This window comes from Agelaius phoeniceus, chromosome 18, assembly GCF_051311805.1.
Source record: "Agelaius phoeniceus isolate bAgePho1 chromosome 18, bAgePho1.hap1, whole genome shotgun sequence".
In the NCBI taxonomy this organism is placed as follows: domain Eukaryota; kingdom Metazoa; phylum Chordata; class Aves; order Passeriformes; family Icteridae; genus Agelaius; species Agelaius phoeniceus.
In genome coordinates, this window is record NC_135282.1 from 11,043,044 (window position 1) to 11,056,679 (window position 13,636).

Below are 13,636 nucleotides of genomic sequence, written 5' to 3' on the forward strand. Positions count from 1 at the left end.
GGGGGGTTTGATCTGTGAGGAGGGCTGTTCTCTTGGCGCGGGGGAAAAAGGGGCCGTTGCTGAGGCGATGTGGGGTGGGGATAGGGCCGGCCCTGAGGGGACATTTTCCAGGGGATGTAGAGTGGGGACGGGGTGGTGGCTCCTGAGGGTTTGTGCCATGGAAATGGAGCTGCCCCATGAAGGGGCTGTGCCCAGCGGGAGGAGGGCGCTGCTGCTGGGAGTTCAGGATGAGGCAGGTGGGGTTCAGCTGCTTTTCAGTGCTGCTGTTGACACACAGGTGAGTTATTTGCCCCAGGTGTGGGACCACCAGGAATATTAAGGCAGGGATTTTAGGGAGAGGACACACGACATGGGACAGACACGATGCTGTTCCTCCAAGTGAGGTGTGTGGTGGGGTAGTGCAGTAAGACACCTCCCCTGGTGTCCTTTGCTTGGAAGTTGCCTGGCTGCCTGCTGCCCAGAGGGAATTTTATAGAGGTTATTTGGTTTTCCACTCTCTTAGATGCATCCCTAGATGAATAAATGCTGGGAAGTAGCTAATTACCTGTCTCTGACAGTGGCAGAGGGGAAGTTTCACATGGTGAATCAGTAGGAAAATAATTCAAGAGTCCTGGCTGTGTTTCCACATCCTTAGTGCTTTAGGACATGGTCCTCAGGCAAGCTGATTAATTTAATTTAAATTCCTGATTTATGTTTGTATTTTTTCCTGACCAGGCCTAAATGAAATCTATAACACCTTCATATGATTCTGCCTTTTTTCCACATCACCATAGGTAGTAGTAGCTATATAAGTATCTTAAACATGTGCAGGAAAGCCTTTCATTGTTAAACATGTGAAATTTGAGGGGAAATCCAGACACAGACCTCATGAAACAGTAATAATATTAGCTGACTGAATTGTTGGGATTTACATATCCTATACATAATGGTAGGATTGGCACAAAGTAAAACCTCAAAGAAGGTGGGATTTGGTGTTGTAAGGGGCTTTGGTACAAGCCTTGCAAGAACCATTAGCTTTGATGTGTAAGAGCACCCCACTGATGGGCCTGACAGACAAGTTTCCCCAGAACTGACTGAGAAGTGATTCAGAGGTTAAGGTGCAGTTAAATGTAACACATTGTTTATAGTGTAAAATAATTGTCACAAGGCTAAACTGATTAATAATCTGTCCTGATCTAATCTTTCTCCTTGGAATTAAAAGTAAATATGTGGATGTGTAACTTTTAAAAAAATATTTTATAATGTGTCTTGTTATTAGATTTATGGGGTTTTTTAACATCTGGTGAGATTATATAGTCTGCACTCACTGAAGGTTAAAATTTACTTCCCTAAGGGTACTGAGCTGTGCTAGGCCTGTGCTGCTGAGCCAAGTCAAAGAGGGGATTAATACCACAGCTCCTCCAACAAATGAGAGACTGGAGATCTTGGGGCTTCAGAATGTTTGTTTCAGGTGATGCCTTAAGTTTTAACTTGCATATTTTCCAGATTCTGTACTGCCTTAGTGTGTAGCTCTGAACTTCACATAAAGTATTAGCAAGTTCTCTTCACATTAGTCAGACAAAACCATCCTAATTCAGCCTGAGAACCAAGGACAGCATTGCAGCTTCAGGCCCATAAAGGACAGAGAATTGAGGAGAGCAATCTGGGAGGATGGGACTTCATAGCCTGAAGCTGTAATTGGACAATTAACCCCAATAGGTAAATGGACCAAAACTTCTAAAAGTGTGAACACTCAGGACTGCTTGTCCATCTTGTGTCCATCTTGGGTGTAGCCTCGCTGGGCTCTTGCACTGCCCAGGGTGTATCCTTTGAAGGCCTTTAATAAATACCTGCTTCATTCCTTTAGCTCTGCCTAGCCTGTTCCAGGTGGTGCAGGAAGAAATGGGGAGTGCCTCAGGCAGGGCTTGGAACAACCTGATTTAGTGCAAGGTGTCCCTGCCCTTGGCAGGGGGGTGGAACAGGATCAGCTTTAAGGTCCCTTCCAACCCAAACCATCCTGGGGTTCTGTGTAACTCCTCCTGTGATCAGATCAGTGGGAAACAACACCTCAACAAGTGCTGCAGATCTAGAGAGGGAACTTGTGAAACTCAGGAGATGTGCATTACGTGAGTGTGAAAGAGGCAGGTGGGGAATGATGACTGAATCACTAGGGAAGGGTACATAAGGCAACAAAAGAAATCTGGGAAATGTAGCTGCAAAAATACATTAAGTAAACAAAGCACCAGGGAGAGCTGTAAAATCAAGAAGGAAAAGAAAGTAGGATAAAGACTCTATTTCTCCAGAACTCTTGGAACAGTTAATTCTTTCCTGAACAGAAAAGATTAAACCATATTCACAATATTTTATACATCATCAGACACTTCTCCTTATATATAATATGTAAATTTATTTTTTGTCTCATATATAATATATAAATAAATGTATTTTTTTCTTCTATAGAATTAATGATGTTAATAGCGGCTGTAGAGTAATTAAGAGGTAATAATACTTCAGGTTAAGCATTAGAAAATAGGGGAATAAAGCAGTTTGGATGAGATTGCTAGGCTGGAATGGAATGAAGAGAATCAAGACAGTCAACAGTGTCCCAGGTCTGTTCTGAATTCTTAGGGAGGCATAGGACTACTTTTTGTTTAAAATTACTCAGGAGATAAGCCATTATCAGGTGAAAAAAAAAAAAGTAAGAAGGACCCTTCAGTATTCTGTAGAGAGGTGTGGTCATTAATTTGGATAATTCACTTAGCTTTAGGTATCTTTTTTGTAAGTTAGGTGTAAATCTTGCCCATCTCCCAAAGGCTTTAGGTGCCTTTTGAAACAGCAGAATTTCTATTTCTTTTTAAAGCAGAGGCTCACATTTCTTTCTGTGTCTGATAAAAATAGAGCAGATAATGCATGGATATTTTCCATCTGTGGGTAGGAAAGGGACCCTGTCCCTTTCTCCTTTGCTACAAGGATATACCATCCTCTGACTGTTTTTGAAAATCTTGGTTTATCCTCGTCGATATCTAAACCCCCCTTGTTATCTTCCAGAAGCTTTGGTAATCACTGTGGAATTCCTGGTATGAGAATGCAGAGCTCAGGGTAGAGAGAAGATCCTTGCTGAAGAGCTGTAATGATGAAGACAGTGATTTTAATTGTCCTAATCACCTTCTCTTTGCTGGCTTCAGGTAAGGCTGATGCAGGGAGGGAGAGAGAAGGGTGGGGGACGTTCAAACTAATAAATGCTTTGCTTTTGTTTTCCTCTGTGCAAAGAAAGAAGTTGCAGTTAAAGCCGTGCCTGTATTTTTTCTGTTTGATCATTGGCAGATGGTGACCTTTTAGTTTTGAAGCAGTTTGATACACAACTTCCTCAGTAATTCAGTGAGGCTTTGTTTCCTCTGAATAGCTGAGATCTGGGGACTCGTTAGCGGTGTCAGAACCAAGCACGGACCTCAAACTGCTCCCCTCTAAAACCTCTACTGGTTCTTCTTGGAATTGTGCTGAATTAACACCAAAACAAGTGGAGGACTAATGTCTGATGCTATGCTCAAAGAAATGAAAACTTCAATGATTTAATTGTACACATTGCTGGTATTCATAGCTCTCCAGAGATATGCTTAAACATCTGGAAAATACAATGTTAGAGATATTGTGGCATTTTCTGTGTGTTCAGTCCTGGTTTTCATTACAGGGCTTAAGATTCTCTCGAGTTACATAACAGCATGCTATTTTTGTGTACAACAATCTCTTTTTTCCTCCTTAAATGTCTAGTGTCTTCTTGGAGATGCATATGATGATATATTTCAGAGAAATAATACAAGACAGAGTTATTGCAGCCTAAAGCAAAAGAGAAAGTTCTGTTGGCATGTCTGGATTCCTTTAAGATGTAGCTTTATAGTTGGTTTAAACCCACTGAGCCTCCAAGTCCTTCTGAAAAAGGAAGTTTCACCTTCACCTCCACCCTTAATTGCATCTTTTTGGTGTGTGAAAGCACCAGAGGAAACAGCAGAGCAAAGGTTAAAAGCATGGCCAGTATTGATAACCAAGGGCAGCAGTAAAACTGATAAACCCCAGAGAATGCATGTTCACATCAAGGTTAGAAGGTCTGTGCTCTGCTAGAGTCACATCCCAGTTGACTTTTTGGGAGAAAATCTGCACTCTGGTAACAGAAGATGTGACCCTGCATTGTAAGTACCATTCCTTCTCTTGCTATGCCAACAGAAAACAGGCTCTGGCCTTAAACACATCCTCCCCTTTGGTTCCTTCTAATTTTGGGTGGCAGCCTTACCCAAAATTCACTAAGGTGGAAGCAAGGAAGATTCTGTGGCAGAAGATTTTGCCTTAATAATTGCTGATTCTTGACAAATCTGCCTAAAACTATTTGGTTGCTTTCAGTCAAAAGGAAGCAAAGAGACATATTAAAGATTCAGCATCAAATATTGTCCTCATGTTGGGAAAAAGTGACCTTGGTCACATCTCTTGGGTTCCTGTAAGTGTGTGGGTATTTGAGTGTGAGTGAGCACAAACAAGCTGTTGGAAATTAAATAAAATACAATAACCTCTCTCTTCCATAAGGTGTTAAACTGAGGGTTTTTAATGAAATCCTACAAATCTTGACTTCTCTTTTTAACCCTCTAGGGAAGAAATTCCGATGGTGCACCCTTTCTGACCTGGAACAAAGAAAGTGTGCTGAGCTCTCCAAAGTGCTTGCAGCTGTGCTGCCCCTCACTCCTGCCAGTTCCTTTACTAGGATTTCTTGCATCAGAGCCCACAATACATATGACTGCATTGATAAAATCAGGGTGAGTTCACAGAGGTTTGAAAAACTGATTTTGTGTCCAAATCCTCTTAGAAAAGTAACTGGTAAACAGAAACTATGGGCAAATAAAATGATACTGAAATAATGGAACTGCTTAAATGACACAGTACACAGTCACTTGAGAGGCAAGAATTAAATCCTGTGAGCATCCTGCCAGATGTACTGTTTTACCCCAGCTAATGTCTTTGCAATCTCCAAGAAATAGTGAAAGCTGCTTGGAAATAAATAGGCAAAAGAAAACTACTAAATTAAAATTTGTTGAGGCAGAAACTGTGGTCTTGAGGCAGAAACTGTTTGTTTCCTTGTAAACACATTTGTTTTGAGGGTTTTTCTGTTGTTTTAAAGGCCAATAAAGCAGATGCTGCCTCCTTGGATGCTGGAGATGTTTACTCTGCTGTAAAGCTGTACGGTTTGGCAGTGGTGGCAAAAGAGATCTATGATCAAGGTAGGCTGGGAAAGCTGAGGAGTAAACTGTACTTCTGATTTGGCTAAGAGATGGCTCCAGATTTCTTGAAAAACAAGTCAATATGTTTTTTATTATCTTTGTAGGAATATGGAGGTGGCTAACAATTGTTTCTAAAATATTTAATGATGATGAATAATACCAGTGGTGCTTTGTACCCAGCAGCCTTTCTGCCTGTGGTACTGACAGACTTGCATTGCTTGTTTGACAGGGTGCCCTGTAGCCAGTATGTGGTTAAGTTCCTGGCACGAGTACCTCCATGGACTAGGCCTAAGATAATTTCTTCTTTAGCCATGTTCACTGAAGGAATTCAGCTCCTCTTCAGAGGTGGAAGCTGCAGAATTGAGATTGTTTTTTTTCTGTTCCACATTTTGTGCTATTGCAGGAAATTGTGTGTTTGCTGTGGCCATTGCCAAACGAGGAACTCTGGAGATCCAGAACCTGCGAGGTGCGCGCAGCTGTCACAATGGAGCCAGGTGGACATCGGGCTGGAATATTCCCCTTGGCTTTCTCCTGGCAAGGAATTATCTTTCCTGGGATGAGGCCCAACCTCTGAGCCAAGGTAGGTGATAGGAGCCACAGGGCTACCTCTGGCCACAGTGAGTGTAACTGAAGTGCCAGCAGATGTAGGATGAACTGGGTATGGCCATGATATGTCTGGCCCCTTTTCCTCTTTTGATTTTTTTCCCATTTGACCTTTTTCTTTCTTTTTGTTTTGTTTTGTTTTTTCCCCTACACCTGCAGCAATTAGTGAGTATTTCAATGCAAGCTGCATCCCTGGGGTTGGTGTTGCTGCTCCTCGATTGTGTGCTCTCTGCCAAGGACAAAAATCCTATGTCAGAGACAGGAACCACTTCTGTGAGACAAGCAGTAATGAACCCTTCTATGACTCCGAGGGAGCCTTCAGGTGAGCTCTGGGACACTGGGCCTGAATTCACTTTTGGGGGAAAAAGACATTTTAAGGTAGGAAAGCCAGGTGAAATGTTAATAGGATGGCATTTGTCTTCCTGCAGGTGCTTGAAGGATGGAGTGGCAGATGTTGCCTTTTTAGATCATCTAAGAATTATGAGTGCCACAGGTAATCTTAAAGATGCAGTTTTCTTTTCATCTCTGTCTGCTCTTTCCTGTGTAGATGTTTGAGGGATATGCCTATATTTTTGTTGTTTCCAGGGAAAATTCAATCCCTGCAAGCAGTTCAGGGGTATTTCTTGGCTCTCCACAAAACTCAGAAAGAAACAGAACAGGAAAGTGTGAGTGGGCAGTGATTGCTCACAGGAGATTCTTAAAATGGGAGCAGACAGGTGATTTCATTAGCTGTCAGTATTTGATTTGCCCAAGTTACAAGATTCCTTTTAAAATTCAGCATATTGAGCTGCATAACTGTGAAGTTCCTGTACACCTGCCTTGTACTTTTAAACTCAGTTGAGCTCTATACCAAAGGTGGTTAGCAGTAGCATTTGCAGGTAAGTATTTGTAAATAAATGTATTTACAGCAGTATAGCTTAAAGAGCAGCTCTGGCTGAGGTCCTTCTCTTTGTTATAAGAAGTATTTACCAAAGACAGCTTTCCCAAGTGTGCTTGGTACACCATGCTGCCTGCATAACCTTTAGCAACCTGCACTGAAAAACATTTTATACTCCATCTCTGTGCCTGCTGGCAAGCCATGGCTCTGGTCACAAATTCATGAGTGTCTCCTTGTTTCAGAGTCAGAAAAAGAGGAATATGAGCTCCTGTGTCCTGATGGGTCCACAGCTGAGCTGACTGAATACAGCACCTGTAACCTGGGCAAGGGGCCTGGCCGTGGCATCGTCACCCGCAGCAACTTCCAGAAGATCACCAACAAATTTCTTAGCATGATCCAAGTGAGTTAATATTATAAGCTGTCTATGTCCAGACACAGGTTTTTCTTCCATCTTTGTGTGGCAATCATGACCCAGGTTGCCTTTTTTCTTGAGAAATTTATAATTAGTGTGAATACAGTGCTAAAAATTGTTTGTTGGGGGAAGGATCTTGCATTGGCTTGTGTAAGGTTTTGCTTTTTTCTAAAGTGTTCTTCTATAGGAGGCTGAGAATAAATCAGTAAAGAAGGGGAAGATGCCATAACACACAAACTGTAAAATGGCTAATGATGTTCATCCTGCCATGGAACTTGAATCAATTTTTATGTAGCTGAGGGAGATTCATAGGTTCAGGCAGGGCTCACTTTTCTTCATGTCTTTTTCTCCATTTATAAATAGTATTTGATATCTTGACCACTGATACAAAGGCAGGGAAGACTGAGGCTGCCTGTTGCTGGAAGAATGAGGAGATTTGTTGCCATTTAAAAGTGTTGTTCTTGTCCTAGCGCCTCTTTGGGCATAAAGGAAAGGAAAGAGCCAGATTTGAACTCTTCAGTTCAGCACCCTTTGGGGGACAGAACCTGCTCTTCCGAGATGCCACTCAGCACCTGCAGCTTCTCGAGGAGCAGCTGGAGATTGCCTATGTCCTTGGTCTGGATTATGTAGCTCTCCTTAAGGGACTTGGCCATGAAGGTGAGAACCATTCCAGGGGACTGTAGCTAAGGAGAGGGAAGAGAAAGTTCTGCTTCCACATTATTCCTCCCACCAGGCACAAATGCATTTACCTGAAAATCCCCTTGACATGTCACAGATTGGGGCACTGGTGACGTGACCTGCTTCCATTTCAGGGAGCTCCTTGGAGAACAGCGTCGTGCGCTGGTGCTGCATCAGTGATGCTGAGCTCCACAAATGTGAGGAGTGGGCACTGAGCATCAAATCCGACCCCTTGGTCTGTGTCCAGGCAACTTCCATGACCAAATGCATTGAAATGATCAAGGTAGGAGACTCCTTCTGCTCAGGGTAAGACTGCACTGGCTATGTATGTCTTGTCTGAGCTAAAGAGAGGAAAACTAGCTTGAGGAATGAGTGGGAATGAGAGGGAATTGATGCAGGGGAATTTTCAGCCAGTGGAGAAGTCCTGCTGCTTAGATACTCAATTCATGCAAATCCTGTTTTTGTCATTTTCTCTAATGCTGCTGGCAGAGTAGTGAGGCTGATGCAGTCACCCTGGATGCAACACATGTGTACATTGCAGGGAGATGTGGACTGGTGCCTGTAGCTGCAGAATGCTATGGTGAGTTCTCATGTGACCTTATCAAGAAGAGAGGCAATCAAAACAGTACTGTTAAGAATATAGTTTAATTTCCACAGTTTGTGATGTTTTGTGATGGAAGCAGGAGCCAGTATAAATGTCCAAATACTCTTCCCAGCTCTTCCACTAACTGGCTCCAGCATTTGGTCTGTTTATTTTATCCCTTCGGTTAAAGGGACAAAGATGCTGACATGGCTGAAGAGGTTCACAAGGGTTTTGAAGGAATGCTGCTATGTAAAAGGAATGACAGCAGTTGCAAGATCCTTAATGTTTATCTCTCCTTCCAGGGGGAGATTGTGCCCCAGCAGCTGAGACCATGGAGAAAACAGGGAAACTAATTCATCTTAAGCACAAAGGTAACAGAAACTTTCTAGAGTTTATGCAGGAATTGATTTGCATGTTGGTTTAGAATAGAATTTCCTGTGCAAGGACAAGAACTTTGTGGCTAAGCAAAGAGCAGGTCCTGTACTGTAACTGAAGATGCTGTGACAAGATGAGGGAGGGAAGGGGGGCTGTACCCTTGTGGAATACTGAATTGCCTTGGTATAACTGGCTGTTGTCATTGTTTCACAGCACTTCCACCAGTTTATGCTGTTGCCCTAGCTAAGAAAAGTGCCAAACAGATTCACATCCATAACCTGAGGGGAAGGAGATCCTGCCACAGTCACCTGTACAGTCCTGCAGGATGGTTACTTCTGTCCAGACACACAGTAGGAGCTCAGCAGAATGCCACTGAGAACTGTGATGTTGCCTCTGGTAAGGGCTGCCTCTGGCTTCTCTCTTAACTAGACCATGAAAATCTGAAGCTTAAATTTGTGAGTAAAATAGAAACAGGGCCATGAGGATCCAACCAGCAAGTGATGACTACAGTTTCAGAGGGTGTTGAAGCAGCTTTTCCTCATATTTGACTATGTGTCACACTATTTAGCCCTCTTCTTGCTAGCTGTCAGGATGAAATTTCTTTCCTGTCTTTTCCCATATGTGAAGAGCCTTGGGAACACCTTGCCTTAATCTCATCTCAGTTTTCTTTACTCAGCTTATCAGAACTACTTTTGGAAGGGCTGCATGCCAGGAGCAGATGGGAACCTGTGCAAGGTGTGCATTGGAGATGGGGAGGTGGAAGGAGCTCGAGTGTCCAGCAGGTGTGCTGCAAGTCACAATGAACGTTACTATGGCAATATGGGAGCACTCAGGTGAGAGCCAGAAATGCAGGGCAGCAGCCACAATTGCCTCATTACTTTGCTGATTTGGGTTTTTTTGGAAGGTTTTTTTCCCCCCTATTTGTTAAGCATCTGTCTGTATAAACTTTTGCTAGTGTGTATTTTGTTTTGGTTGCAGTTGCCATGGGATGTTCAGCTGACTGATGGTTTAAAATGGTCATTAAACCATTTCCAGAGCAAGGCAATGCTTCCAAACATGTACAGCTTAAGCATTGGTACTGACTCATTAAAGGGAAGGGATGAAAGAGGACCAGAGAGCAGAGGTGCTGTGGTAAGAGGCAGTGTAGCATACAGGAGATAATTAGAGTGGAAATTAAAAAAAAATAGTGGAAGACAGAGGCAGAGAAGACTATTAAAGGTGAAACTTTTATGAAAGTTTAAGAAAGCACTCTTATGAAATATACATAATGTATTTGGTTGAGTTCCATTCTCTTTCCTGCCTAGGCATGGGTGAAGGTGCACACTGGAAGCTGCTGTAAGGAATGAAAGGGATTGTCTTAGCAAATCTCTATGCTGAGATCACTGACATATTCCAAGGGATTAGAGATGGGAGGGATACTTCCAGCTACTCCAATTTTAGCTTCAGCTGACTGTCCAAATGTCAGCCACCATGCGTCTCTGATCCCTTTTATTTTTCCTTGCACTAGGTGCCTAGTTGGCAATCCCAGTGGAAGAAGCTTTGGAGATGTAGCTTTCCTGGAACACTCAAACCTGCTCCAGAACATAGAGGGTGAGATGCAGATATTCTCTTTTCTTTTGAGAATGTTCATTACTGTCAGTTACTTCCCACAAAGCAACCATCACTCGTGAGGATCAGCCTGTACAGGTTTAATCTGGGTCCATGAAGTTGTGTTTGTAAATGGAAGACTGCTAGAAGCTTTCTCCATGTAGGTGTTCCAGTAAAGCTCAACATTCAGATACTGTAAGAGAGGAAAAAAGAGGAATCAGCCAGTGCAAAGATATGTGTTGGGATAATCATCCTTGGAGACTGCACTAAATTTCTGGAAGCTTTAAATGTCACAGCTTTAAAAGGCAACTCAAAATATGTTTTTCTTAGAGTCAAGCAGAAAAGGAACCCACATTAAAGCAAAATAAAATTCTATTTTAGCCCATTCCAGTAAGAGAGGGGAGTTTTCTAAGAGAGGAATCTCTCTAAAATCAAATGAAAGTATAAGGGGCTGGAAACCCACAGGAACTCCTGCAACAATTAGCAGTTTGTCTGGGGAAGCAAAGGGCATTAGGCTGAATCCCTTTGTTTCCAGAAAGGGATGTGGTTACAGATGCAGATGAGATGTGAGATGCTGTTCATATGCCTTGATTTGATTCTGTTTTGGTTGATAGGTGCAGCTTAAGTTCACTGCCCTCCTTGAAGACACCACCCTGGCCCTTCTGCATTCCTAGGAAATGACCACATAGCACACTGCACTTGTTTTGAACACATTGACTAAGCTTCTCAAGTTTTAACATTTTCTTTGAGATTCACCCTCTCTTCTGCTTTAATTTTCCAAGAGGATTACCTTTCCCTTCATTTTCTTTTCAGAACTGAGCAGCTCTGGTTGGGCAGGAGGTTATTCCCCCCTTGACTTTGACCTGCTGTGCCCGGATGGAAGGCGCGCCGCAGTCACAGAGTGGGCCGGCTGTAACCTGGGCCCCGTGCCCCCCAGCGCAGTCATGACCCGACCAGTCACTGTCACTAAAATCTCTGACTTCCTGCTGAAATCTCAGGTGTGACAGGTAACAGGGAAGAGCTTGCCATGTCACCATTTGTGATGTACAACTGCTGAAAACCCTTTCAAGATGGAAAGCTTTATATACTAGTGCCTTCAGATCCAGTACAAAAGAATGTGCATAGGAGATTGAGAAAATTGGTATTTGGGTTCTCTTAAGGGGTATTTTGGCACCAGTTCCCAAATTCCCATTCCACAGAGGCCATACTTTTGCTGAGAAATAAGGCACTGCAAACGTGCATCTTTTTGTACTAATATGAACTGTGCTAGATAAAAGTGCTATTAATGACCCAAGCTGTGAAATTTTTATTCCTTTTCTGTTCAGGAATCTCTGGGAAGCAAATTGAATTCTGAATTCCAACTCTTTCAGTCGTGGAAGTATGGTGGAAGTGATCTGCTTTTCAAGGACACCACTCAGTACCTTGTTCATGCAAGTCACCTGAGCTATCAGGAGATCCTTGGAGAGTCTTTCATTCAGCTGGCAGAATCAGTGTTTAATTGCACACCTGCAGGTACAGTCCAGTTCTGAATTCAGAGTTAGAGAGAAATGCAGCAGGCAGCCTTGTGTGCACAGCTCTGGCCCTTTTGTTGACACTGCATGGAGAAGTGTGTTCTGCCTAATCCTGTTCATAACAAATTTCTAAGGAGTCCTGTGTTAGACTTCTGTCAGACTAACTTGGTCATTGCAATTCAGAAGGGGAATTTGACCTCTATTTTGCTGTCTGCTATTTTAATGAATAGCATCTGAAGAACTTACTACTTTTGAAGCTGATAGCATCTCTAAGTGTACACTTTCTTACTGGTTTGTAGGCATCTTGGACTTCTGCAAACAGGATATCTGTGCATCCTCATCCAACTGACAGCTCCTACAGAGGCTTTGCAGGGCACAAAACATCAGCATCACTGCTGAGAACAAGGAAAATGTGCAAATCCAGCCAATCCAAAGCAGTCAGCAAGGAAACAGTCATCTCCAGAAATGTATGCTGAACACCTCCTTGTCTTTTTTTTTTTCCATCAGATTTTATGTTTATGATGATGTAATACTATTCACATATTATCCCTTTCTTTTTTGGAGCATGGCAGCATGGGGAACAGCACAACCAACAGCACAGAACTAGGATCAGCATTGTGGAAAGAGCAGGGCCAGTACCATGGACTAAAATACAGACTTGGTAGGAGTGGCACAGGTTAGTTGGTAGCATTTTGCCTTGTTTGTCTTATAAACAGTTTCCATGCAAAAACCCCAATCAACTTTGTAGTTGCAAGGTTGTGTTCTTGTAGCTGTGATTTTGGTTGCAGCTAGATAGCCCCTGCTGAATGCACATCTATATTTCTTCTTTAACCAAATCAAAACATTTCTTCTCACAAATAAATGTATGAAGACATTTAACCTCCAGCAGAACTGGATGCTTGCAGCAGTGGATATTTCTCTTTGTCAAGATCTCCAACCATTACTTTATACTGACCCTTTGGATTTGAGATTTTCTGAAATGTCAAAATACTATCTATCAATTAAGCAGCACAAGTTTTACAAGCAGAAACTGCCTGAACGTGATATGAAGCCCTTTGAACAGAAATCATCTGTTCATCAGCTGTATCCTGTTTTTCCCAGTATGGTGACAGAGCCAAAGCCTCAGATGCATTTGCAGCCAGCAAGCTGCAGCCCTGAAGGGGCAGGGAAAGAGCAGGATGCTGGTTTAGGCCTCTCAGGTGTTCCTGCCTTTCTTTCCTGGAGCTTCCCTGCCATCTGTGGGGCACTTGGGAGAAGGCAGTTCTGAGAACACGGTGAAGAAATGCAGCTGGCAGCCTTGCTGTGCCAAGAGCAGCCTGCAGCTAATCAGGGATAAATTAAAGATCTGGGTTCTACACAAGCTGTTATGGGTTGGGAGGGCAGGGATGTTGTTTTCAGACACAGACATTACCCGTGTTACCACGCCTTGTGGCTGATCCTGTGCTCCAGCTCTGGTTCACAAACAGCACTGTGCTGCCTTGCACAGCCTGGGTACATGCACCAGCCTCAGCCCTGAATCCCAGCTCTGAGCTGAGCAGGAGCTGTTGGTGCTTCTGAAGAGAGGGATGCTGCCTCAGTATTCTGAATAGCAGCTGAGATCTTGCTTAAAATCTGCCAGGCTGGGATGAAGGAACACCAGCACTGCTGCTGTGTCTCAATAACAGCACTCCCTGTTGCCCAACACTCTTGATCTCTTGGGAGATTTGACCTTTCCCCCCTGCATGTAAGACATATTATCATGCATATTTACCCAGACAAGCCTAAAGGCCT

General features: G+C 43.1%; 1 protein-coding gene across 1 annotated transcript; it reads left to right on the forward strand.

The window, feature by feature from the left end:
* The first annotated feature begins 162 nt into the window (after nt 1-162).
* LOC129128596 (serotransferrin-2-like) lies at nt 163-12,865 on the forward strand. The gene is made up of 18 exons (XM_054645996.2): nt 163-277; nt 3,028-3,164; nt 4,615-4,778; nt 5,141-5,240; nt 5,644-5,820; nt 6,003-6,165; nt 6,272-6,336; nt 6,963-7,120; nt 7,603-7,789; nt 7,945-8,093; nt 8,300-8,390; nt 8,696-8,764; nt 8,982-9,164; nt 9,445-9,601; nt 10,276-10,358; nt 11,169-11,353; nt 11,681-11,867; nt 12,166-12,865. Exons 2-18 carry the CDS (start codon nt 3,110-3,112, stop codon nt 12,213-12,215), a joined length of 2,223 nt encoding a protein of 740 aa, XP_054501971.2. The 5' UTR covers nt 163-277; nt 3,028-3,109; the 3' UTR covers nt 12,216-12,865.
* The last annotated feature ends 771 nt before the right edge of the window (nt 12,866-13,636 follow it).

What these genes read in the sequence shown, in the direction of transcription:
- LOC129128596 (XM_054645996.2), top strand. Translation starts at nt 3,110, where the DNA reads ATGATGAAGACAGTGATTTTAATTGTCCTAATCACCTTCTCTTTGCTG. An exon ending in AAAAGAGATCTATGATCAAG is followed by an intron (nt 5,241 to 5,643) that starts GTAGGCTGGGAA and finishes GTGCTATTGCAG; the next exon opens with GAAATTGTGTGTTTGCTGTG. An exon ending in AATTTCTTAGCATGATCCAA is followed by an intron (nt 7,121 to 7,602) that starts GTGAGTTAATAT and finishes TTCTTGTCCTAG; the next exon opens with CGCCTCTTTGGGCATAAAGG.